General features: G+C 34.4%; 4 protein-coding genes across 5 annotated transcripts; 3 read left to right on the top strand and 1 right to left on the bottom strand.

The window, feature by feature from the left end:
* Positions 1–575: 575 nt before the first annotated feature.
* On the bottom strand, positions 576–9,106 carry tbc1d20 (TBC1 domain family, member 20). Its single transcript, XM_058759907.1, has 8 exons — positions 8,702–9,106; positions 6,202–6,387; positions 4,936–5,016; positions 4,652–4,838; positions 3,580–3,681; positions 3,241–3,382; positions 1,335–1,507; positions 576–1,257 (listed from the first exon to the last, which is right to left on the bottom strand). Exons 1-8 carry the CDS (start codon positions 8,763–8,765, stop codon positions 987–989), a joined length of 1,206 nt encoding a protein of 401 aa, XP_058615890.1. The 5' UTR covers positions 8,766–9,106; the 3' UTR covers positions 576–986.
* Positions 9,107–9,481: 375 nt separating this feature from the next.
* bloc1s1 (biogenesis of lysosomal organelles complex-1, subunit 1) lies at positions 9,482–11,789 on the top strand. The gene is made up of 4 exons (XM_058759927.1): positions 9,482–9,670; positions 10,157–10,229; positions 11,259–11,391; positions 11,489–11,789. The coding sequence occupies exons 1-4, from the start codon at positions 9,610–9,612 to the stop codon at positions 11,597–11,599; spliced, it is 378 nt and encodes a 125-aa protein (XP_058615910.1). The 5' UTR covers positions 9,482–9,609; the 3' UTR covers positions 11,600–11,789.
* A 2,478-nt stretch (positions 11,790–14,267) lies between these two features.
* Positions 14,268–16,117, top strand: rdh5 (retinol dehydrogenase 5 (11-cis/9-cis)). Its single transcript, XM_058761550.1, has 5 exons — positions 14,268–14,282; positions 14,652–15,021; positions 15,092–15,350; positions 15,464–15,627; positions 15,897–16,117. Exons 1-5 carry the CDS (start codon positions 14,268–14,270, stop codon positions 16,115–16,117), a joined length of 1,029 nt encoding a protein of 342 aa, XP_058617533.1.
* A 910-nt stretch (positions 16,118–17,027) lies between these two features.
* On the top strand, positions 17,028–24,660 carry gls2b (glutaminase 2b (liver, mitochondrial)). 2 transcript variants are annotated; one of them, XM_058759904.1, is made up of 18 exons: positions 17,028–17,404; positions 17,545–17,644; positions 18,179–18,300; positions 18,405–18,534; positions 18,608–18,687; positions 18,762–18,925; positions 19,488–19,546; positions 19,998–20,030; positions 20,710–20,768; positions 20,853–20,919; positions 20,998–21,048; positions 21,131–21,307; positions 23,307–23,438; positions 23,538–23,630; positions 23,739–23,800; positions 23,899–23,975; positions 24,071–24,134; positions 24,213–24,660. In XM_058759904.1, exons 1-18 carry the CDS (start codon positions 17,220–17,222, stop codon positions 24,367–24,369), a joined length of 1,812 nt encoding a protein of 603 aa, XP_058615887.1. In that variant the 5' UTR covers positions 17,028–17,219; the 3' UTR covers positions 24,370–24,660. The 2 variants fall into 2 exon arrangements, with proteins under 2 accessions (XP_058615887.1, XP_058615885.1); XM_058759902.1 differs by having other exon boundaries at positions 17,542–17,644.
* Positions 24,661–24,672: the final 12 nt, after the last annotated feature.

Below are 24,672 nucleotides of genomic sequence, written 5' to 3'. Positions count from 1 at the left end.
AAAGGATTTTTATACGAGCGTACTTGCGCAAACTATTGAGTTTGGTTTGACAATTTATGGAAAAAATGTTTTTCAAACATTGTACATAAATGTTTCAAAACAAGAACTACTTTAAACTATTAAGTACATAGTTCACAAAAATATTCTTATGTAAACGGTTTGCATTTAGTTTGAATTTAAAAACAAAAATTCAAACTATCGATACTAAATTTTTGCATTCAATTTAGTTTGACAGTTTAGATAAAAATTGTATTATTAATTCAGTGTGACATAAAAATGTTAAACAAATAATGCACATGAATGCTGAAAGAAATAGTTCCCCCCAAAATGAAAATTTGCTGAAATTTTACGCACCCTCGGGCTGTCCAAGATGTAGATGAGTTTGTTTCTTCATCAGAACAGATTTGGAGAAATGTAGCATTACATCACTTGCTCACCAATGGATCCATTGCAGTGAATGGGTGCCGTCAGAATGAGAGTGATGTGATGTTTTTATCAGCTGTCTGGACTCTTGTTCTGACGGCACCCATTCACTTCAATGGATCCATTGGTGAGCAAGTGATGTAATGCTAATTTTCTCCAAATCTGTTCTGATGAAGAAACAAACTCATCTATATCTTGGACAGCCTGAGGGCGAGTAAAAAGACAAAAAGACATCTTCGTGTGAAAGACAAAAAGAATGTTACACAAAAATTTCAATCTCAGATCGTGTTTCATATATGAGACGTGAAGTGCACATACCTCCACTGTACATCCAGGAAACATTTTCATCGTCTACTGAAGGAAGTGGTATAATTTGCTCAATATTCGCGCCTCATTCAATGGGGAAAAAAAATCTTGTTTAATTACAGTAACTATCCACACAATATTTTATTTATTAGTCTGACACGTATAAATATTAAAAAAAAAAAAAAAAGAAAAAGGCAAAATAACAATTTTCAGTCCTCAAATAACTCCTCAAAATAAGACGCTGTGGTTTGGCTCCTTCACGGGAAGAGTAAGTCTAGTTTCGGAGCCCATTCCAGGGCAGAGTTTACCACGGCTAACGCGGCGGCCCCCAGCGCCACAGTCAATCCCATGACCGCCAAACGCATGATGCGGCGTGCCGTGGGCTGCACGACTGCTACGCTTCCTCGCTGCGACTCCAGTGCGTGCTGCTTTTGCTGCTGCAGCTCTTTCCGTCTCTGCCGGAGCACTGTGTCTGGACGCTGCTGCGTCGACGCCAATTCGAAGTCTTTGAAGGTGGAGACGGCCGTCCTGGACAAAAAAAGACAATGGTTTGTGGGACATGTTTGTTGTGAGGGAAACATTCAGAGCGAGGGAGTTAGGCTTACAGCTGATTGCGCTCTCTGGCCAACTCAGACGGAGGGAACTGGACGAACAGATCTCCGGCGCGACTGATCAGAGTCTCGTACGGAAGGTCCTCTGGGATGCGGGACAGGAGATGGTGCATCATGGCCATGTCACACTCACAGTCCAACACCTCCTCCTCTCGATGCAACACGATCTGAAGAGAGACAAAATGACGCTTGGTTTGAAATTGAGTCAGAGTGCACTTTTGTATTTTGTATTTACAATTTACTTTACAATTAAATATAATCTAAATTTATGCTACTACTAGAAAATATTTAATGAAAATACGATTTTTGCATTGTGGTAATTACAATGAAAATTGTAAATTAAATAATATCTAATTTGTTTTATGTAAATGAGATTTTTTATTATGATACAGACAATCATATTTTTAAATATCAAATATCATCTCATGTTACTATAAAGAATAAGGTTTTTGCATTATGGTAATAATGATTCTTAAAAAAAAAATATTAAATAATATCTTGTTTTATGTTATGTTAATTTTTGTGCATTATGAGACTGACAGATTTTTTTAAAAATATTAAATAATATTTAATTATATGTTACTCTAATGACAATGAGTTTTTTGCATTACGGTAATGACATTAATTGTTTAAATATAAAATAGTTTTTGTTATAGTAATGATGATTATATAATATTTTATGTTACCTAATAATAATGAGTTTTTTTTTTTTGCATTATAGTAATAATGATAAATTTAAAAAAAATAATATCTCACTTCATCCTACAGTAATAACAGTAATTGTTTTGCATTATGTTAATGACAATGTTTTTAAAAATGATATTTTATATTACTGTAATGACAACGAGATTTTTTTCATTATAGTAATAATTTTATATTAAATAATATCTCACTTCATGTTACGGAAATAACAATGAGATTATTTACATTATGGTAATGACAATAACATTTAAAAAAAAGAAAGAAATAATCTCTCACTATATTCTATAGTAATAACAATGAGTTTTTTGCATTGTGGTAATGACAATAATATTATTTTTAATAATAATAATATATTTTTAAATATAATATTTTGTGTTAATGTAATGACAATTAGATTTTTTTTTGCAGTATAGTAATAATTCAAATAATTTTTTCCCCCCATTGTATCTCATTTTACGGTAACACTTTACAATAAGGTTCATTAGTTAACTACATTAGTAAACATGAACTAAGAATGAACAATACTTCTGCAGCATTTATTAATCTTAGTTAATGTTAATTTCAGCATTTACTAATGCATTATTAAAAATCACAAGTTGTGCTTGTTAACATTAGTTAATGCACTGTGAACTAACATGAACAAACAATGAACAACTGTATTTTCATTAACACTAACAAAGATTAATAAATAGTGTAATAAATGCATTGTTCATTGTTTGTTCATGTTAGTTAATACATTAACTAATGTTAACAAATGACACCTTATTGTAAAGTGTTACCCATTTTACAATGAAATTTTTTAAAATATTAAACCAAAATCTTAACGATCCTAAACTGGGCTGTTTAATTTTATTTATGCAAAATATAATTTCTTCGTTATTTTTTTTGTTTGCTCTTGTGGTGGAATTCACTCTATATAAATCAATTAGTGTTTAGTCCCTGACCTACTTCTTCTCAAACATCAAAACCCCAGGTTTATGAAGACTGCAGGTGGCAGAACACAGTACTTTACTGTTCAAAAGACAAATAGTCTCGACATGACAGATTGTGTCAATTATTTATTCAAACGGAACAACACAGCCTGATTCACACCTAAAAATAGCTGCAGTGAAACTGCTGACCCACTTCTGCTGAACATCAGAAACCAGAGACTCAAAGCTTCAGAAGATGGTTTAGATGAAGACAAACGGAAACGTACCACAGCAGCAAAGTAGATGGGCATGAGGGGATGGCAGGCCAAGAAGAAGTCGTATAACCGAACCACATGACGGAAATCTGACAGCACGTGTCCAAACCAGGTGATGAGCCAGCTGAGGGCGAAAATGGTGCCGACTTCGGCTCTACAGACAAAATAAAGGCATTTATCTCAAACTATACAAGCCAATAAATAACACTGGGCATCATTCTTTCAGGAAATGCTGTTTACATAGTGATGAATGAGGGGAAAAAAACAATCAAACCATTGTGCTTCAACACACAGACAAACATACAAACCAAACAAAAAGAAGTCAAACAAGACAGACAGGCGTCTACTCACTGCTGCATGAAGTCGTACACTTCAGGGTTGACTCTCTCGATTATGGGCATCAGGTAGTTCAGGATGTGTTTGGTGTTGTCCATAGTGGGGTCCATAAAGTCCCTGTAATGTAGATTAAATGGATGAAAACTAAAAAATAAAACAAAAAATTCTCTCAAGACGATGATTTGTCCTGTCTATAATAACTGAAGATTTTTTCCCCATTTATTTTTACAATAAATGCAGAATAAATGCCCATACAAGAAATGTATAAATAAAATATGTATAAATATTTTCAAATGTAAATAGAATTTAATTATATGAATTACTATTTAATAATAATAACAATATATTTTTACAGTGATGAGATTCTTATTTCAAAAATAAATGAAAGATGTATTGATGTAATGAATATAATTAAATTCTATTTAATATATTGTTTATACATTAAATTGAATAATTAAATAGTAATAATAATAATAATGATATATTTTTAAATTACAGTAATAAGAATGAGATTTTGTTGAAGGTAACTGTGCTTGATTATCTTGAAAATAATATCATCATTTTAAAATTTAAACAATACTGGATATAATTAAATTTAATCTAATACATTATATGTAGATTACACTTATTAATTAAATAATAACACATTTTTGGAATACAGTAAATTAGATTTTTGTTGAAGTAATTGTGCTTGACTATCTTGTACATAAATAATATAACTTAAAAAATATTTAATAATAATGATAATAATTTTCTTGGAAATAACTGCACTTCATTATCGTAAAGAAATGAATGTATAAATATTAAAAAATAAATTTACATAAATAATATTGATTATATGTCAATTATATATACAAATAATAAAATAACAGTAATAATATTAATAATATATTTTTTTTCATTACAGTAATCATAATGCACATTTTTGTTTGGTGGGAATTGCGCTTCATTATGCTGAACAATGTCAGAATTTTAAAAAAGCAAAAATAAATAAAATTAAAATAAATAAGTAAATCCCTTTTTGTCTGTGTTTTGGTCAAGTGTCCAGACACATTGTAGCCATGTTTGTCGTCTGCTGCAGGCCCACCTGAGATGGTGAGTGGAGAGTTTCTCCACCAGGGCAGTGGCCAGTCGTTCCCCCAGCACCAGCAGGAAGGTCACCACGATGTCATGGTAACCCTGATAATAGTGCAGCTGCGGGTTTTTGACGAGCACCCGCAGGATAATATCGATCAGCTCCTCCTGAAGGCCTTCTCGCTGCTCGTCTGGCATCCCTGCGTTCATTAAACACAGCAAACAAACAGAGAGCAGCTTAGACACAGACCGAGTCCAGCTGAAGACCGAGGAAGCAGCGGAGAGCGTTCTGCTCACCTGGAGGGAAGCGTCTGAGCGATCTCTGAACATCTAGAAGCACTTGGTTGAAGTCCTTGTTATTGTCTCGATCGACCGGCTCTGGAAATAAAAACTAGATTTACATCTACAGTATATAGGTATGTTTTTTTTTTTTTTTTATCAGCATAAATTAAAGCACATATAAGAAATATGTAAATAAAAGATGTACAATAATATTTAAAAGTGTAAATAAATAATATAATTAAAGGATGTTTGATGAATTATCAACTATATTATATATATATATATATATATATATATATATATATATATATATATATATATATATATATATATATATATATATATATATATATTCATTATTAAATAATAATATATTTAGAACATTACAGTAATGGGAATGAGATTTTGTTGAAGGTAATTGCAATTATGTATAATATTTTACATTTTAAATAATAATTAATATAATTAAATTACATTTAATAAATTATTTATAGATTAAATTGAATAATAATTGAATAATAATTATTTTTAATAATAATTATTATTATTATATTTTCCAAATTACAACGAAGAAATTGCGATTTTCTGTTGAATTCATATTTAATAAATTATATGGAGATTATATTTAAAAACAAATTAAATAATATTTTTCACATTACAATGATGAAAATGACTGTTCAAAGTAACTGATTATCGTGATGGTAAAAGATATAAATATATAAATATTATATAACAAAATAACAAAATAACAAAATAAAATTCTATTAATAAATAATTTGTTATTGTATATTTGTATTTTATTTAATAATAATAATACATTTTTCACATTTCAGTGATAAGAATGAGTTTTTGTGTGAGTCAAATGCACTTGATTATTTTGAACAAATTAAAGATGTATAAAAATTATCAAAATAATATACTTAAATTATAATTAATAAATTATAAGTAGATTATATTTAATAATCAAATAGGAATATTTTTCACATTATAGTGATGAAAATTAATTTATTTAAAGATTTTTTTTGTTGAAGGTAACTGTGCTTGATTACATTGAACATGAATAAAAGATGTTAAAATATTTTAAAAAGTAAATAATATTTAATGTAATCATATTTAATAAATTATACAAAGACTATTTAATAATAATTAAATACTACTACTACTACTTTTTTCACATTACAGTGATGAGAATGATTTTTGAACTTTTTGTTGTAGGAAACCGCATTAAAATTATATTTATTCTCCAGAAAGTGGACTTCCTTTGATTTGAATCGCTCTTACCTAGTTGCTCAGGTATGTTTTCTACAGACACGTTGAGCAGTCTGGGCCACACCTGGCGGCGGATCTCGTCGCTCAGCAGACCTCCTTCACTGATGGCCATGCGTCTCAGAGCGGCCACATCCACAGGCGTCATGTTCAGCGCCTGCGAGATCTCCGCCATCTTCCTCTTCCGTCTGGACTCAGCATCTGTCAACATGACGAGCGCGGTCAGCACCTGAACACTGAGCTATCACGGGCTACACACACTTCAGCAGAAACGTTCACTGGTAATGGAGAAGTTGACTAAGATCTTCCACCTTTCCCCTTCATTTGCGCAAGTGTTTTTGTCAAAACATCCGTTCCCAGAGGAACGACACGCTTAAAAGACTTGATATTGTTTTGAAACAGTCATGTCCCAAACATCTGATGCAGTTTGTGTTAGTACTGTAACAGATATACAGTACATAATGAGTGCACATATTTTATGCACAATAAATCCTTCAATGTTATGAATAATGTTTAAAATATGAAATAATGAGACACCTTTAAATGCGAAAATAGGCCTAATTCACAGGACACTCCCACAGAAATAATTAAAGGATTATGAGGCAGAAATGAATTATTCTCACACCCAGGGGGAAAAAAAGTGTATATACACATATATATAAATAATTGTATAATCTACATGTAGAAATATAATTTATATTAATGTAATAAATAAATTTATGTATTTATTTATAAAATCCCCAAATTTCAGACTGTATAACTAAATATATATATATATATATATATATATATATATATAAAATATACAGACATAAATGACACATTATAGATACACACAAACATATACATAGATTACATATATATAGCTAGATAGATTAATCTAAAAATACTTTCAGTATTGTATAAATCTAAATCTACATAAATATATAGATATATAAATTGTACATACATGTGTGTGACTGTGTGTATATGTAGAAAGATAAATAGTTATTATATATATATATATATATACACACACCGGTATATATAAAGTCCATTTTGTGGACATTCCCACAAAGATCAGTCATTAGTCAGGTGGTGACAACATTTGAACATTGGATTTACAAAAATCCTTTCAGGTTTAAGAAGGGTTTCAACATCGCATCAACTACTGATGAACACATTCAATTTCATTTGAATTATTACTCTGTAGGTTTTTTAAACATGTATTATTAATTATAACTAATTAAAATGCACATATTCATGTTATTTCTTAGTAATGCAGGCATTCCAGAACTTTTTGTCATTTAAACCTTATTCACCAAATATATTTGCTTTGAGTACCCCTTAGATTTTAAAATAAATATTTCAATAATTAAGTATCACATTTGCATGTTCACGGTTTCTTGCATGCAGGTAAATAAAAATATTTCATATTTTTTAGCAAGTGTTTTATTTAAAACAAAGACTATAGAAATATAAAGACGGTTCTCTCCTATACTTATGAATGAGAGAAACTGCAACGCGCAATATGGAGGAATAGTCCCACCTTCTAAATGAAAAAGCCAAATTTCCCATAGAAACCTGAGTCAATGCACATGCGCAGTATAAGCACGTTATGACTCCGCATGCATATTGGCTGGTCTAGCCTGAAAAATAAGCGTTTTAAACACTATTTGAGCATAAGAAACAACATTCATGGGGCAATTAATTTCAGATTTTTGTTGCTGATTTGACATATGTAATTTAATTGTGAGTTCAGCGAGCAGTTTTTGAGATTTCAGGATTCCCCCATTCATTAAGATAGGTCTTGTAAGAGCTGCCCGGAGGCGTTGCAAATATGGCCACAGGGTGAAGAGACTTTCCTCGAAAGGGAGTTTGTTTTAAAATGATTTATTTTCATTTAAAATTTTTTATGATTTAATTCATTGTCAGCTTTTCATTAAACTCCTTTACGAACCCTAGTTTGGGAAATCTTGATGTAATAATATAATGTTTAATGCACTTCATGTTGTAAATTACAATGAATGGAAAAAGTTTTCTTACTCTTTGCATTTTTTACATTATTATGGTACAAGATAATGCTATTTAAGTCAATGTTATAAACGAGTTAAATCAAAAGTTATCTGATTATATTACCTAAAATGAGTAACGTAACGGATTACGTTACTTTCTACAATTTTTGTCATGTAATCTGGAATCAGTAACGGATTACAATTTGTAAGTAATCTACCCAGCTCTGCTTATAATACTGAAAACATTCTTAGATTTATCTATCTAGCAGTAAACAAATAAATATAGTGTGTGTGTGTGTATATATATGTAAACTGTCCATACATTCATATAGATTTGTATATACATATAATACTGTAAATATTACTGTTTAAATTTTGACAAATTTTCTTATGTCTTCTTGTTATATCTATTTATATGTAGCACAAATAAAAACGTATAAACTGTGACATTTAATCATCGACCGTTAAAGTCAAGCAGTGAAATCTCCCATCATAAATGACCACAGCTCAATAAAACACACCTTGTTTTCCGAGTCCGTTGAGCGGGGAAGACGCTCCGACGCTCCGGGACTTCTTCAGATTCATCCTGTCGCTAAAGTCTGTCGCTTTCCGCGGCTTCACATCCAGCTACATCGTTTTTTCTCACTGAACCGCGAACAGCTGATGGGCTTCTATTTTAGCCTGACAGCTAAAGGCCACATCTTCTCCTTCAGGCCCGCGTTAGCTGGATAAACAACTCATGGCGAGTGGAAATCATCTTTCTCTCCGGTCTGTGTCACTCATGTCAAGGGTTTTACATCAGTGAGCTCCGCCGAACCGAAGCGGCGTCTCTGCGCCTCTTTTGTGTCACTTCACGGGAAGCGCTTGAGAAGCTCCAGCTGTAGTATCCTCTGGGTTGATGTTTACGTGTGAGTGAAGGATTCTGGGAGTTGTAGTTTCATTGGCTCACCAAGAGGCGGCGTCTTAGCGACCCTTCAAAATAAAAGTCACACACCATTAAAAAAAACACAATAGACACATAAAAAGTATTAAAAATAAACAGACACACACAAAATAAACACATTAAACGTTAAAAACAATCATTTTTGTTGTACTCCCATAAAAATAGGCTGTTTGTGCCTACGAAAAGACAAGTTAATTACACACAAAACACAAAAATACATTTCAGCTATGTACACTTTTTGTGAATAAGATAGTTATCATTCAGTCAGTCAGTTGTTATCGCTCTGTGATATAAAATATATATTTTTAATAGTTTAACTTTTATTTTGAAACGACGTTTAAAAATATATTATACGTTTGTCCCTCTGCGCTTTCCGTATGTTTTCGAGATGCTTGTCATGTGAGTCCAGGGATTGTCAAAACGTTTAGAGAAAATTGACTTTATCAAATGAACATATTTTATTTTCCATTACAATAAACGGTCAAAATGCTCTCCCGTTTATTAAAAGAGCACCAAGCGAAACAGAACGAAAGGAAAGAGTTGCAAGGTATGTGTTTCTGTAAATCTCTATTAACTAGCTGTGCCAGGCCTTTGATATAATATTAAATGTAAAGATAAAGACGCATCTTCATATTTGTCTGTTAAAGCATTGCATTTAAGAAAAGATAGAGTTGATGCATTGTTATAAGTAATAAAATTCGTTATTCATTTGCATTTGAGTCACAAATCCTGTTTTCTGTAATTTCCTGTTTACATTGCTTGTATTTTATGTGTAAATGTAAGAATAAAAAAACGAATAAATTCTTATATGTTATGAATAAATTAATAATGTAATAATTTTTATATATTATACACTTTTGTTATATATATATATATATATATATATATATATCATTAATTGAAATTTCCTGTCAACCACCTAAAACAAATTTTATCAACCTCAGAATAAAGTGTTTTGTCAATACAAATCAAGTGATATGAAATAATTGCTTATTCTTGTTAATGCTTGATAAAATGCTTCTATACGGCACAGAAAGACGAAGACGAGAGGCCATAACAGCTGCCACATGTTTAACAGAAGCCCTGGTGGATCATCTCAATGTAGGGTGAGTCGGATACATTTTATATGTTTGTAAAGGTGTGCAGGATTATACGGTCAGTTCATGTGATCACTGTGGTCATAATCCCAGTCTTTGTGTGGACGTTATGATGAAATTCTGTGAAAGCAGCTTAGAGTTGCATGGTTGGATGCAACGGAACATTTTTCTTGCAACAGACAAATTTATGCATACGGCACTGGAATAAAAACGTAATAGTTTACCCAAAAATGAAAATTTGCTGAATGTTTACTCGCCCTCAGACCATCCAAAATGTAGATGAGTTTGTTTCTTCATCTGAACAGGTTTGGAGAAATTGAGCATTGCATCACTTGCTCACCAATGGATCTTCTGCAGTGAATGGGTGCCGTCAGAATGAGAGTCCAAACAGCTGATAAAAAAAAACTAATCCACACCACTCCAGTCCATCAATAACCATCTTGTGAAGCGAAAAGCTGTGTGTTTGCGAGAAACAAATCCATCAACACATGTTTATCTTTAAAAAAAAATATGAGTCCTCATAATATTGTTTTCTCCAGTGAAAAAGTAGTCTCGTCTGAATCAGGCGAGAAATATGCACAGATCAAGCACCGTTTACAGTCCAGAACAGTTCTAAACATATATTTCGGTGGATTTTGATGTGAGAGGAGCTTTTTCACCGGAGGAAACATTATTATAGATTATGGATTCATATTTTGGCCAGAAGTGATGGTTTGAAATGTCTAAACGATGGATTTGTTTCTTACAAACACACAACTTTTTGCTTGAATAGACATTAATTGATGGACTGGAGTGGTGTGGGTTATTGTGATGTTTTGATCAGCTGTTTGGACTCTCATTCTGACGGCACCCATTCACTGCAGAGGATCCATTGGTGAGCAAGTGATGTACATGCTACATTACTCCAAATCTGTTCTGATAAAGAAACAAACTTATTCACATCTTGGATGGCCTGAGGGTGAGTACATCTTTAATAAATTCTAATTTTTGGGGTACTATTCCTTTAAGACATTGTAATGTATAAGTGTTTCTGCTCAGGGTGGCGCAGGCGTATGTCAACCAGCGCAAGCTGGACCATGAGGTGAAGACGCTGCAGGTTCAGGCCAGTCAGTTTGCCAAGCAGACAGCTCAGTGGATCAACATGGTGGAGAACTTCAACCAGGCATTAAAAGTACACAGGCTTTCCTTTACATATCGATTCATGTGGGATTGAAATGATGGCAAATTTAGAGAACTGTGCAGATTTAATAGCAGATTATTCTTTATAGGAAATCGGAGACGTGGAGAACTGGGCGCGAAGTATCGAGATGGACATGCGGACGATCTCGACCGCTCTGGAGTATGTGCACAAAGGCCCGGTTCAGTCCGCGTCTTCATGATGCTCCAAAATGGACAGAAACGCTGAGGCTTTTCCTCCAGTTATTGGTGAAACTTGGACACTGTTATTTGAGACATTTGTGTCTTGTTTATTCCAGTAAAGGATTGCTGGAACATCTGTTTGTTTCTGATTCGGTTCATTTTTATTTAGTTTTACATAATATGCTTGCATAATAAAAAATATATGTTGCGCTATAACTGCTGCGTTGGTATACTTTATAACATTTTACCCCAAAAAAGTTCCCTTGTACACCTGCAAAGATTCGGTGTCCTGCTTCGAACTTCATACAAACTGTTTTGACCAACATTGGGCAAGTGTTTTCCATTTAGCCTCAGTAATGAACGTATAGTACCAGGATTACAAATTTTCCCTGTCCCTTTTCAGCTTTTATAGATGTAACAGTGAGCTAAAATAGATTTTATACGTTTTTGTGGGATTTCACAGTTTGTTAATTTTTACTTAACCCACGTTAAGCCGAGCACACACTGTGACGCTACATAATCCACATTTACAACAAGGTCTTTCAGCCTCAGGATTAACATAGGAGAAAGAGTAAAACGTAAAACTAAGATAAAGTGAAAAGTAAGAGCAGAATGTTGTGGTTTTAAGTCCACAACATGCCAGGTTTCAAATATTTGCCTGATGGGACTGCTTAAAATATAATTTTTAGCTCGATTTTCCAATTGTTTCAGCTCTTCAAGACCATTTTCACCATGATTTTTAGGCATATGAAGTTTTAAAACTCAAGATCCACAAACATATAGTATATATATATATATATAACAGAGTTATAAAACTAAAACAATAAAATTAAACAGGGTTATACAAACTAAAACTTAAGAAAAAACATTTTCCTTATTTGAAATAAAAATAAAATATGAATATGAATGAAATTATGAAAACGTTAACTAAAATTAATAAAAAATGGTTGAAAATACTGGAAAAAAAACTAGTGGCTAGCTCATATGAGATGAATAATTTTTTATATATTTTTATAAAAATACTAAATATTTCTTATATATAATGTATATATTGGACTTGTATATACTTGTATTCTAATTTCAATTTATTTTATAATTACTAATATCCATGTAGTCGCTCCATTTTTACGAGGTCATAAAACCGTCACACACAATCATTTGAACAAAAATAGAAATTGTTGAAAGCTGCTGTCGACAAAAATGTCACAATGTCGCATCACTGGACGCTCCCGTCATTGCTTGAAGTTTCCTGTCAACCTCCCAAAAATTTTATTCAATCAGCCTAAAAATAAAGCGAATTGGCATGATTCTCCTTAAAAGTTCCTCCCAGCCCAGCTATTTGTGGAGCACGCTTACACAAGTGCACAAAAAAATGGCCAAACAGCAATACAGTGAGATTGGAGATTAGAAATTGCGGCCCTGTCTGAGAGGATCAGCTTTAAGGATAAATCTGAGACGTAGACCCACTTCAGATCACTCACCAAACGCGCTCAGGACCTCCAGCTCCAGAGCCAAGAAGGGAAAAGTAAGTCTGATAATTGACTACGTTAACTGATAGCAGAATTTTTTTATGTTTATCCTCAGTAAACAATGTGAATTGACATTTATTTAAATATGTATTTATTTATATAAAAGGGGAATTAATTGGCTTTAAATGTTTTACTAAATACTTTTACTTGCGAACGTACAGTTTATTCATTTTGAATTATTCATCAATTGGAGTAATAATTTAATATCCTATGTTTTTTGTTAAAAATAGTAATTTATTTGATGTGTGTAATAAATTATGTTGATAAGGGACTTCAGTTAAGTAACGTTTTCTTATTTTTTTGGACTGTGGTATGATTGGATTTGAAGTTTCAGTTAATAATAATTAAGATTCTTTAGCAATTTTAAGTCATATCATCTGAAAAAATAATTTTGAAATATTGTATGTTTATGCTTTTATGCAGTAATTATCGGAAGGCACATAAATAATTCTTAGATAAAAGCGCTGTTTGTTTGATAATTAGTATACATTCCTCAAAGCATAATATGCATACAGGAGCTTAAATGGTTGGTTTTGTCTGATTCGTTATGTGGTAACACAGAGATGAATCCTCCACTTTTCTCTTTGCTAATTAGTCCCTGCAGCTAATAGGTTTTGAGTTTTGAGAAGCTTATAGTGTTTCTGTGGCGCTGGATTTTCAATTTTACAGCATTCTCTAAACCTTTACGCTGATACTAAAGTCTCCCTTTGTTTCATAAGAGCCTTAGCTCAAGATTTCTCATGTGCTCTGAAAAAACGACAGCGTTACGTATGTTAGCGCCCTGTGACTACATAATCTAAAACCAAAGAAGAGCTGTGCACATGGGTCAATAATGTTCAATAAGCCACCAAATACCATGTTACGTCATTTTAACACAAGTCTTACTATTTCTGGCTATTTACCAGATTTTTATATTTGTTTAATGATAGTTTTACGCACTATAGACACAACCACATCAAGAAATGATAGCTAAGGGTGTGTAATTTAAACATTAATTTTAATTAAAGAAATTCTACAAACAAATTAGCCACAGTTTATAGTTATAAAATAGTTAGAACATTTTAGAAACACGTAGAATACATGATTAGAATTTTTAAATAAGTTTCTATAGGTTTTATCTACATTCACAATACCTTTTTGAACTGGTGTTTGTTGGGTTATGGTGCCCCCTGTGGTGATTTAAGGAATTGCTATCTGACGCTTCATAATTAAATCTGCATTGTTGTGTTTTTTCTTTCTTTTGTGTCATTGGCGTTCTACCAAAAAGAAATTGTTTACAAAACATCTTCGCAGAAGCACTCTGGAGGCAGAAACGATGTACGAGTACTTGAGGTAAGAACGTGTCTGATTAAAATACTATCAAAATATTTACATTTATGCATTTAGCAGGCGCTTTTATCCAAAGCGACTTACAATGCATTCAAGTTACAGTCTTTACATTTTATCAGCTCTTGTTTTCCCTGGGAATCGAACTTATGATATTGGCGTTGATAGCGCCATGCTCTACTATTTGAGCTACAGGAAAACAACCAAATAAACCAAGAAAACTCATAAATATGTACATTTTGTATGCCTTTGTGCTTACAGTAACAACTGTACATGCACATACGTCTTGGGTGCATTCGTGCTGCTGTGGGTTCTGGTGTGGTTCTACCGGGACAACCTGGAGATCACCAAGGTCTCGGAGAAGCATGTTTTTGTGACCGGTTGCGACTCTGGGTTTGGACACCTACTGTGCAAATGCCTGGACAAACGTGGTTTCCGAGTCCTAGCCGGGTGTCTTACGGAAAAGGGCGCAGATGATCTGAAGAGGGCGACAGGACCTTTCCTGAAGACCTGCATCTTGGATGTGACCAGCACGGCCAGCATTCAGAAGGCTTTGGAATGGACCAAAAAAGAAGTTGGAGATAAAGGTGTGTTTCAGGTGAGACGTCGAAATTAGTTTTTGAAACATGCGTGACATCTTTGTTTCCAACTTTCTAGGACTTTGGGGTCTTGTGAACAACGCCGGACGCTCCCTTCCCATGGGCCCATCAGAGTGGATGAAAATCGAGGACTTCGAAAGCACGCTCAAAGTCAACATGACTGGCGTGATCGAGATGACCATGAACTTCTTCCCTCTCGTCAAAAAAGCCCGTGGACGAGTGGTGAATGTTGCATCAGTGCTGGGAAGAGTGGCAGCTAATGGCGGAGGGTATTGCATCTCAAAGTTCGCAGTGGAGAGCTTCTCTGATTGTCTCAGGTATTACACTACAATGAAAACAATGTTTTTTATGTGGCTGTAAGTGTCAGTTTGGACCGTTGAAACCACCTCTGCATTCAGTCGTTATTGAAAACCTCATGATGTAATTTCAGGAGGGACATCCAGAATTTTGGGGTCAATGTGTGCATCATTGAACCTGGTTTCTTCAAGACGCAGGTGACCAGCTTGGACCCCATTGAGAGGGAACTTCATCGCCTCTGGAACCAGCTGACCCCTGAAGTGAAAGAGAGTTATGGAGACAAATACTTGGATAAATGTATGTTATTTAAACCAACAACTAACATTTTCTCCATTTCTCCAAACATCTTAAAAATAATTGCTCCATCACGCAATAAAATAACTTTTTAGTGAACAGTTCCTAAAAGAACCACAGTGTGACGAACATTTAATAATCTAAAGAAACTTTTTCCACTTTAAAGAACCTTTTGTGCATTGAAAAGGTTCCATGGATCTTAAAGGTTCTTTGTGGAACACTCAAAAATCTTTTAAGAATGTAGTCCATTTAGACACTCTTTGTCTTTCCAGACATCAAGATCCAGAGGCTGATCATGAACACCATATGTGACTCTGACCTCAGTAAAGTGACCAACTGCATGGAACACGCCCTGCTGGCCGTCCACCCAAGAACACGCTACAGCGCAGGCTGGGATGCCAAGCTCTTGTGGATTCCCTTGTCTTATATGCCCGCTTGCTTTGTAGATATTGCGCTGAAACTGGTGTTGCCAAAGCCTGCAAAAAGTGTCTAAATTTGCAAGTAATTTTAGGCCAGATATGTTTAACTCTTACCTTTCATTTCCCACTTACGATACACTGGATGACGCTCTGTTTTGGGGTCTTACTAAGCAACTAGAGTTTACAAACACTATGTGTCTGTAAATTGAATAGTGTATTTATGATGCAAAGTTATCTGGTAACTGGACACTATCAGTAATTTTGTATATTTATGAACCATTATACAAAGTAGTTATAAAGTGCCTTGAAAATGCATCACCAGTTTGTGCCTGTTGGTTATCTAATGTAGATGGGTTGCTAGAGTGCCACCAACTTTGACTATTGGCATTATATTTGTATGAAACTGTCAGTTAGGCTACTGTTTTGCAGGTAAAAGGAATTCATATAACTGTATAAAAATAATTCAATAAATGTTCTAAGAATATTTTCTGTGCACCAATCTCTTCCCAGAAAGTAAACTCGCCATTTTTGCTCTTCGTTTTTGTTGTTTTTTCAGTTTCTTTGAAAGTCATGATCTTCCTGGTAGGTTGAGACAATTTACTTAAAATTTAACAACACTTAGTAAATATGATTTATTCATTAAACAATCTGTCCCATGATGAAGGATTATTAAACTGTTTTCCCTGACCTTATCACCAATAAGCTATGTTCTGACTGTAGGCCTTTTACAATATAAATAAACATTAAATTTGTAAAATTACTTCATATTTTGTACATTTATATTATTCAATGCCTTGGTATCTTTTTTTCCACTAGGGTAAAGTTGTCAGAAGACGAGTTAAAGTCACGCTTCTGTTTTTTTAACCTCAGATTGTTTGAATGGAAGAGTTGTCACATGAATCTAAGCTTATAAACATTTCAGCTGACTTAACATGACATGACTTGAAGTCACTTCTCCCCTCGATGTTTCAACAGTGAAAGTTATCCAGTAATCTGTGACAGTGAACTTGAGCTCAGTGTTGGTAAAGTGCCTCTGGCGCTGACCGGATTCCTCGCGCACCTGTCTACGCGCCTCAAAACAAACCAGACGCGCGAGACACCGGAGACCTTTATTTGCGACACAATTCCCGTTTTAACGCTTCAAACTTTAGATTTTGTCTTGTGAGATTCTGGAAAATGATCTCTTTCAGGATCCTACGACTGACTAATGTCGGAGTTATTGGTTTACTGGCGAAAGACATCGCAACGAGCAGCTCAACGTGTCAGAATACGGCGAGGAGGTCGTTCAGTTTATCTTCGCGGATTCACGCGAATCAAGAATTGATCGCTCCTGCATCGGCGGATCTACCTATATCTAAAAAGTGAGTCACGTGTATAATAAATAAAGTAGTATAAAAATAGTAATGCATAATAAAAAAATGATAAAAATGCCAATAAACTGAAATACCTGAAATACAATATGTTTGGTGTTAGCATGTGTAATTTTGTTATATTAAAGCAGACACGTGACCAATAAAGATCTGTTCTCTGGACTAGAGGACATGCTTTTCTACACTATAACTGAAGGAGCAGAGAAAGTTCCTGTGTCTCATTTCATTGCTGTGAGTTTTTATTTACATAGGCTATACACACATAATCATATAGGCTACACACAAGTTTTAACTAGATTTGAAAATCTTTGCACTGGGAGTTTTCCAAGTCTGCTAAATGTACAATATCACTGTATATGGGCAACAGCTGCTACATTTACTCAGTTGCGTGTTATGGGCTCAGTTACTATCAACCCCCTACCTTTGGGTTCACGAGAAGTCTGGGCCAAAACACACAAATGTTTATCCAGACTTTGTGGAACTGGTTTGTGTCATCAGTTATGTAATAATTTATAAGGATAGTCAATAAACAGTAATATAAATGAGATTAATTTTTTTAATTAGATAAAAATCTTAGTTTGCCAGCAGCTAGATTTTTTTGTTTTGTTTATGTTTGATTATTGTTTATTCATAGTCTTGTTTTGGTTACATTTACATATACATTAGTGTTTAATGTTTGCGCAACAAATGCATTGCACAGTGGCATTACATAAAGTAAACTGAATGATTGAGAAAAGCCAGAACAGTATTTTTCCCATCTTACAGGCAGTAAAAAGCACCGGCCTTCTGACCTCTGACCCCAGATTGCGCGAGTGCATGGAAAAGATTCGCAAAGCTGTCCAGGAATCAGGCGGTGAAGTCATGATGGACCGTGAGCTGTTTCGAAAGTGAGTATTCTGTGAGGCCAGACAAATACAGATTTGCAAACGTCCCGCAGAAGAGGAATATTTGTTAGTTTACTAATTGCGAAAAATTTCTAATATCGTGACAGGTGTGTGGGTGGCAACATAGTCCTGCTGAGTCTTGCTTTCAGAAGGAAGTTTATCATTCCAGAATTTGAGGCGTTTGTGGGTGTCATCAATGATATTTACTACACATCAAAACTGCAACATGATGGACAGGTAGGGATGATTTTAATCCATTTTCCTCACTTATTTGTATAGCTATCTATATAATCTTATAATCTTTTTTTAGGTTGCAAAATACATTCCCCATCTGACCAAGTTTAGTCCTGATCTTTGGGGTGTCTCTCTCTGCACAGTGGATGGACAAAGGTGAATATATAAATTTGACCCCAACTTTTCTAAAATACGAAGTGATGGTTTTTAAATCTGCTCTTTGATTTCAGGCACTCAGTGGGAGACACAAAGGTCCCGTTCTGCTTGCAGTCGTGTGTGAAGCCGCTGGAATATGCCATCGCGGTACACGAGCACGGCACGGAGCGCATTCACCACTACGTCGGGAAGGAGCCCAGCGGATTCAAATTCAACAAACTCTCCCTAGATGAAGAAAGTGGGTGGGAAAATGTCATAGATTAGCATTATCAAATGAGTTATCTAGAATATTTTATTTGTTTTTGCTAGACAGAACTTTGATTAACTAAGAAAAATCTCAGAAAGAAATGATAAAAATAAATTAATTGTTATAATTAGTGCTGGCAAACGATTAATCGCGATTAATTGCATCCAAAATAAAAGTTTTTGATTACATAATATATGCATGTGTAGTGTGTATATTTATTATGTATATATAAATACACACACATGCATGTATAAATTTCAGAAAAATTTTATTTTATATATTAAAAATATTTAGTTTTAATTTAAATTATATGAATATAAATATAGACATGTACATACATGTAAATATTTTCAAAATATATACTGTATGTGTGTGTATTTATATATACATAATAAATATGCACAGAACACACATATATTATGCAATAAAAAACTTTTATTTTGGATGCGATTAATCATGATTAATCATTTGACAGCACTAGTTATAATATATTTAAAAATCCATAATGACAAAAAAGAACAATTCATTGAGCTGACTGGTTTTCTGTTCTTAGATAAACCTCACAATCCCATGGTCAATGCTGGAGCAATTGTCATCAGTTCACTTATCAAGGTAAACAAATAATAAAAAAAAAATACTAATATTTTTTGGCAAATTGTATATAAAATATTTTCTGGTGAATTAATCGGTTTCAATTATGTTAACAGTATTTGCTTGTCTGTTAATCAATTCTGCACGACTCCCAAACAAACACTGATATACGCACATGTATTGACATGCGGACCAGGCCAAGAATTCATTTAATCTAACAAACCTTTGACCCAGAATTCAGCTCTGTGTTGACAGACCCAGCGCGTCTGCTACACGTGCAGCAGACTGACCTTGTGAAGCTATGAGTAGGAGTATTACTGGTCTGGACTAAATCCAGTCTATTAAAAGTGCCCTTTACACAAGATGTATGTGGCTTGTGCATTCTAGGTTCCCTGATTTCTTCAGTACAAGCTAGAATACACAAAAATCATGCATTGGTAAATTTTACTGTTGTTTTTCTCGTTCTCTACAGCCAGGTGTCAATAAGGCCGAGAAGTTTGACTATGTAAGTTATAACCTGTTGGATATTGCCATTTAAAATAAAAAGTAGTACATACTGCATTTCAGATATATTATAAAAGTCTAGGAGTATTTTTGTTTTAGCAAAAGACTGTAATTAGTTATTTACCAAAGTTATTATTCCATGAAAATATATGTTTTTTTGGGTGTGTATATTGCCGTTATTCCAAAACTGGACCAAATGTGATTTCAAACTCTTTACTGTTACTGCTACAAAAATGTGAACCTGTACCACAAAACCAGTCATAAGGATCAATGTTTTTAAATTGAGTATAAATAAGCTTTCCATTGATGTATGGTTTGTTAGGATCGGACAATATTTGGCTGAGATACAACTATTTAAAAATCTGGAATCTGAGAGTGCAAAATAATCAAAATATTGAGAAAATCGCCTTTAAAGTTGTCCAAATTAAGTTCTTAGCAATGCATATTACTAATCAAAAATTAAGTTTTGATACATTTACAGTAGGAAATTTACAAAACATTTTCATGGAACATGATCTTTACTTAATATCCTAATGATTTTTGGCATAAAAGAAAAATTGATAATCTTGACCCATACAATGTATTTTTGGCTATTGCTACAAATATGCCTGTGCTACTTAAGACTGGTTTTGTGGTCCAGGGTCACAAATAAGTATAATTTTATTGGGTCTCTTTCACAGGTGATGGAGTTTGTGAAGAAAATGGCAGGCAGGGAGTATGTGGGTTTCAGCAATGCAACGTATGTCTTTCAAATTGTCATTTTAGACTTGTTTTGCACCCAATATCATTGCTTTTGACTTAAGTTTAATTTTCGTTTCACCAGGTTCCAGTCTGAGAAGGAGACAGGAGACAGAAACTATGCAATAGGATACTACCTAAAAGAGAAGAAGGTTTGTACTTCATCATCTTTAGCAAACTAGCAAGATGTTGATTGTCTGCAAACGCAACTGTGATGCCCTTCTTTACAGTGTTTTCCTGTAGGGGCGGATATGATCGATGCACTGGACTTTTATTTCCAGGTAGGTTGACACTTTTCGCTGTTAAAACAAACGTTAAGTACTTCTGGCAATCCTATCAGAATTTCCCTTCTGTCCCTCATAGTTGTGCGCCATAGAGGTCACGTGCGAGTCTGGCAGTGTAATGGCCGCCACATTGGCTAACGGAGGCATCTGTCCAATCACAGGAGAGAGAGTTCTGAGCACAGAAGCCGTACGAAACACATTGAGTCTCATGCACTCCTGTGGGATGTACGACTACTCGGGACAGTTTGCTTTCCACGTGAGTAGAAGGATTGTTTCCACTCTAGTCATGTGCGAATTATATAACTTATTTTTAAAATAATTTTTATAAAAAATTGTTTAGTAAAAGTAAATTTAAGAGTGCAATCTGTTAAGATTTTGCGCAACCTCTAGTTATTATAGAACTTTAAATCTAGTCAATGTTTTTTAAATATTTTTATTAAAAAGTGCTTATTTAAAGTTACTTGTTAAAAACGTTACATATTTAAATGTAAATTTAAGTGTTCAGCCTTTTGAGGTCAAACATATACAGGTGCATCTCAATAAATTAGAATGTTGTGGAAAAGTTCATTTATTTCAGTAATTCAACTCAAATTGTGAAACTCGTGTATTAAATAAATTCAATGCACACAGACTGAAGTAGTTTAAGTCTTTGGTTCTTTTAATTGTGATGATTTAGGCTCACATTTAACAAAAACCCACCAATTCACTATCTCAACAAATTAGAATACTTCATAAGACCAATAAAAAAAACATTTTTAGTGAATTGTTGGCCTTCTGAAAAGTATGTTCATTTACTGTATATGTACTCAATACTTGGTAGGGGCTCCTTTTGCTTTAATTGCTGCCTCAATTCGGCGTGGCATGGAGGTGATCAGTTTGTGGCACTGCTGAGGTGGTATGGAAGCCCAGGTTTCTTTGACAGTGGCCTTCAGCTCATCTGCATTTTTTGGTCTTTTGTTTTTCATTCTCTTCTTGACAATACCCCATAGAGAGTCTGGTGAGTTTGCTGGCCAGTCAAGCACACCAACACCATGGTCATTTAACCAACTTTTGGTGCTTTTGGCAGTGTGGGCAGGTGCCAAATTCTGCTGGAAAATGAAATCAGCATCTTTAAAAAGCTGGTCAGCAGAAGGAAGCATGAAGTGCTCCAAAATTTCTTAGTGAACGGGTGCAGTGACTTTGGTTTTCAAAAAACACAATAGACCAACACCAGCAGATGACATTGCACCCCAAATCATCACAGACTGTGGAAACTTAACACTGGACTTCAAGCAACTTGGGCTATGAGCTTCTCCACCCTTCCTCCAGACTCTAGGACCTTGGTTTCCAAATGAAATACAAAACTTGCTCTCATCTGAAAAGAGGACTTTGGACCACTGGGCAGCAGTCCAGTTCTTCTTCTCCTTAGCCCAGGTAAGACGCCTCTGACGTTGTCTGTGGTTCAGGAGTGGCTTAACAAGAGGAATACGACAACTGTAGCCAAATTCCTCGACACGTCTGTGTGTGGTGGCTCTTGATGCCTTGACCCCAGCCTCAGTCCATTCCTTGTGAAGTTCACCCAAATTCTTGAATCGATTTTGCTTGACATAGGCTCATCCTCATAAGGCTGCGGTTCTCTTGGTTGGTTGTGCATCTTTTCTTCCACACTTTTCCTTCCACTCAACTTTCTGTTAACATGCTTGGATACAGCACTCTGTGAACAGCCAGCTTCTTTGGCAATGAATGTTTGTGGCTTACCCTCCTTGTGAAGGGTGTCAATGATTGTCTTCTGGACAACTGTCAGATCAGCAGTCTTCCCCATGATTGTGTAGCCTAGTGAACCAAACTGAGGGACCATTTTGAAGGCTCAGGAAACCTTTGCAGGTGTTTTGAGTTGATTAGCTGATTGACATGTCACCATATTCTAATTTGTTGAGATAGTGAATTGGTGGGTTTTTGTTAAATGTGAGTCAAAATCATCACAATTAAAAGAACCAAAGACTTAAACTACTTCAGTCTGTGTGCACTGAATTTATTTAATACACGAGTTTCACAATTTGAGTTGAATTACTGAAATAAATGAACTTTTCCACGACATTATAATTGATTGAGATGCACGTGTATGTTATATATACAGGAGAGCATTGAAAACTTCTAAACAATATGATATTGAGGACTTTTCTGGTAGCTTCTTGTAATAAATTTTTATTAATTTTGTCGTACTGACACTTGTCATAGTAACAAACCATATGACTTTATATACCAATACATGTCAGGTTGGATTACCTGCTAAGTCTGGTGTGTCTGGTGCAGTTCTTCTGGTGGTGCCAAATGTGATGGGTGTCATGTGTTGGTCGCCCCCTGTGGACAAAGTTGGGAACAGCGTCCGTGGAATCCGCTTCTGTGAGGTGCTTCAGTCATCGTCCTGTTGGTTTCACACCCTCTTTTTAATTCCATATCATAAATTTAGTCTAAATAACTAATTTTGTAACACATTCTGTAATTAGGAATTGGTGTCTTTGTTCAACTTCCACAATTATGACAATCTGAGGCACTTTGTGAAGAAGCAGGACCCTCGCAGACAGTCTGGTGATGACAGGGTAAATCTAAAATTAGAAAAATAGTTGCGAAAATACCCTACATTAAGCTCTTTTTTAGACTGATTATTATTTCCATCAATTAATGCACCAAATCATTTATTTTCTTAGAATAAATCAGTGGTGAATCTGATGTTTGCAGCTCACAGTGGAGATGTCTCAGCTCTGAGAAGGTCATTTTATACACGTCACAATGTCTTTATCACTCCAAATTTATGAGTGCTACTGAAATATAAATTACTTACTGCCCTCTTTCTCCATTGTTGCTCAGGTTTGCCCTTTCATCTATGGATATGGAGCTGAAGGACTATGACTCTCGTACATCTCTTCACATAGCTGCTGCAGAGGGTAGAATCATTTTCTACAAACATAAAAGAATTCAGTCCCAAACATGATTTGTTAAAAATAAACGTAATTTGCTGTCTATGTCTTCTCTGTTTTAGGTCACATGGATGTTGTGCTATTTCTGACACAGTCCTGCAAAGTCAACCCTTTTGTGAAAGACCGGTACAGAGCCCTTTTCTTTACACATTTACTTTCAGCTTCATCCATCTGGTGATAATTAACCTCATATCTCTTATTCAGGTGGGGAAATATTCCTCGGGATGATGCACTGCAGTTCGGCCGTGAGGATGTGGTGAAGGTCTTGGAAGAATATGAGCAAAACTACAGTCTGCAAACATCTCAGACTGACACAGAAGACCACAGTCATCAATCCAAATGTTCATCTCTGGAGGGATGAGTGTAATCTGCTGTGAATTTAATCAACTTAAGGACTATAGATAATGTCATCAGATATTGTGAAAATAAGAGCACATATATGGAAATGTCTCTGGACAGAGATTAAAAAAAAAAAAGCTAACTATGTTTTTTTTTTTTTTTGATGTGTAAATATGACATTTTTGTACATAATTTGTGTTATATATATATTGTAGTTTGACATCCTCTTGGAAACTGCCTTGGTTATACAGTGTAGACTGCTGTACAGTATTTGTGACTAATAAACAAAACCAACCATGACAACAGAATCTTATGCTGATGAGAT

This window comes from Onychostoma macrolepis, chromosome 22 (assembly GCF_012432095.1).
Source record: "Onychostoma macrolepis isolate SWU-2019 chromosome 22, ASM1243209v1, whole genome shotgun sequence".
In the NCBI taxonomy this organism is placed as follows: Eukaryota; Metazoa; Chordata; class Actinopteri; order Cypriniformes; family Cyprinidae; genus Onychostoma; species Onychostoma macrolepis.
The sequence above is the reverse complement of the archived record's forward strand: the minus strand, read 5'-3'. Positions and strand labels throughout refer to the sequence as shown.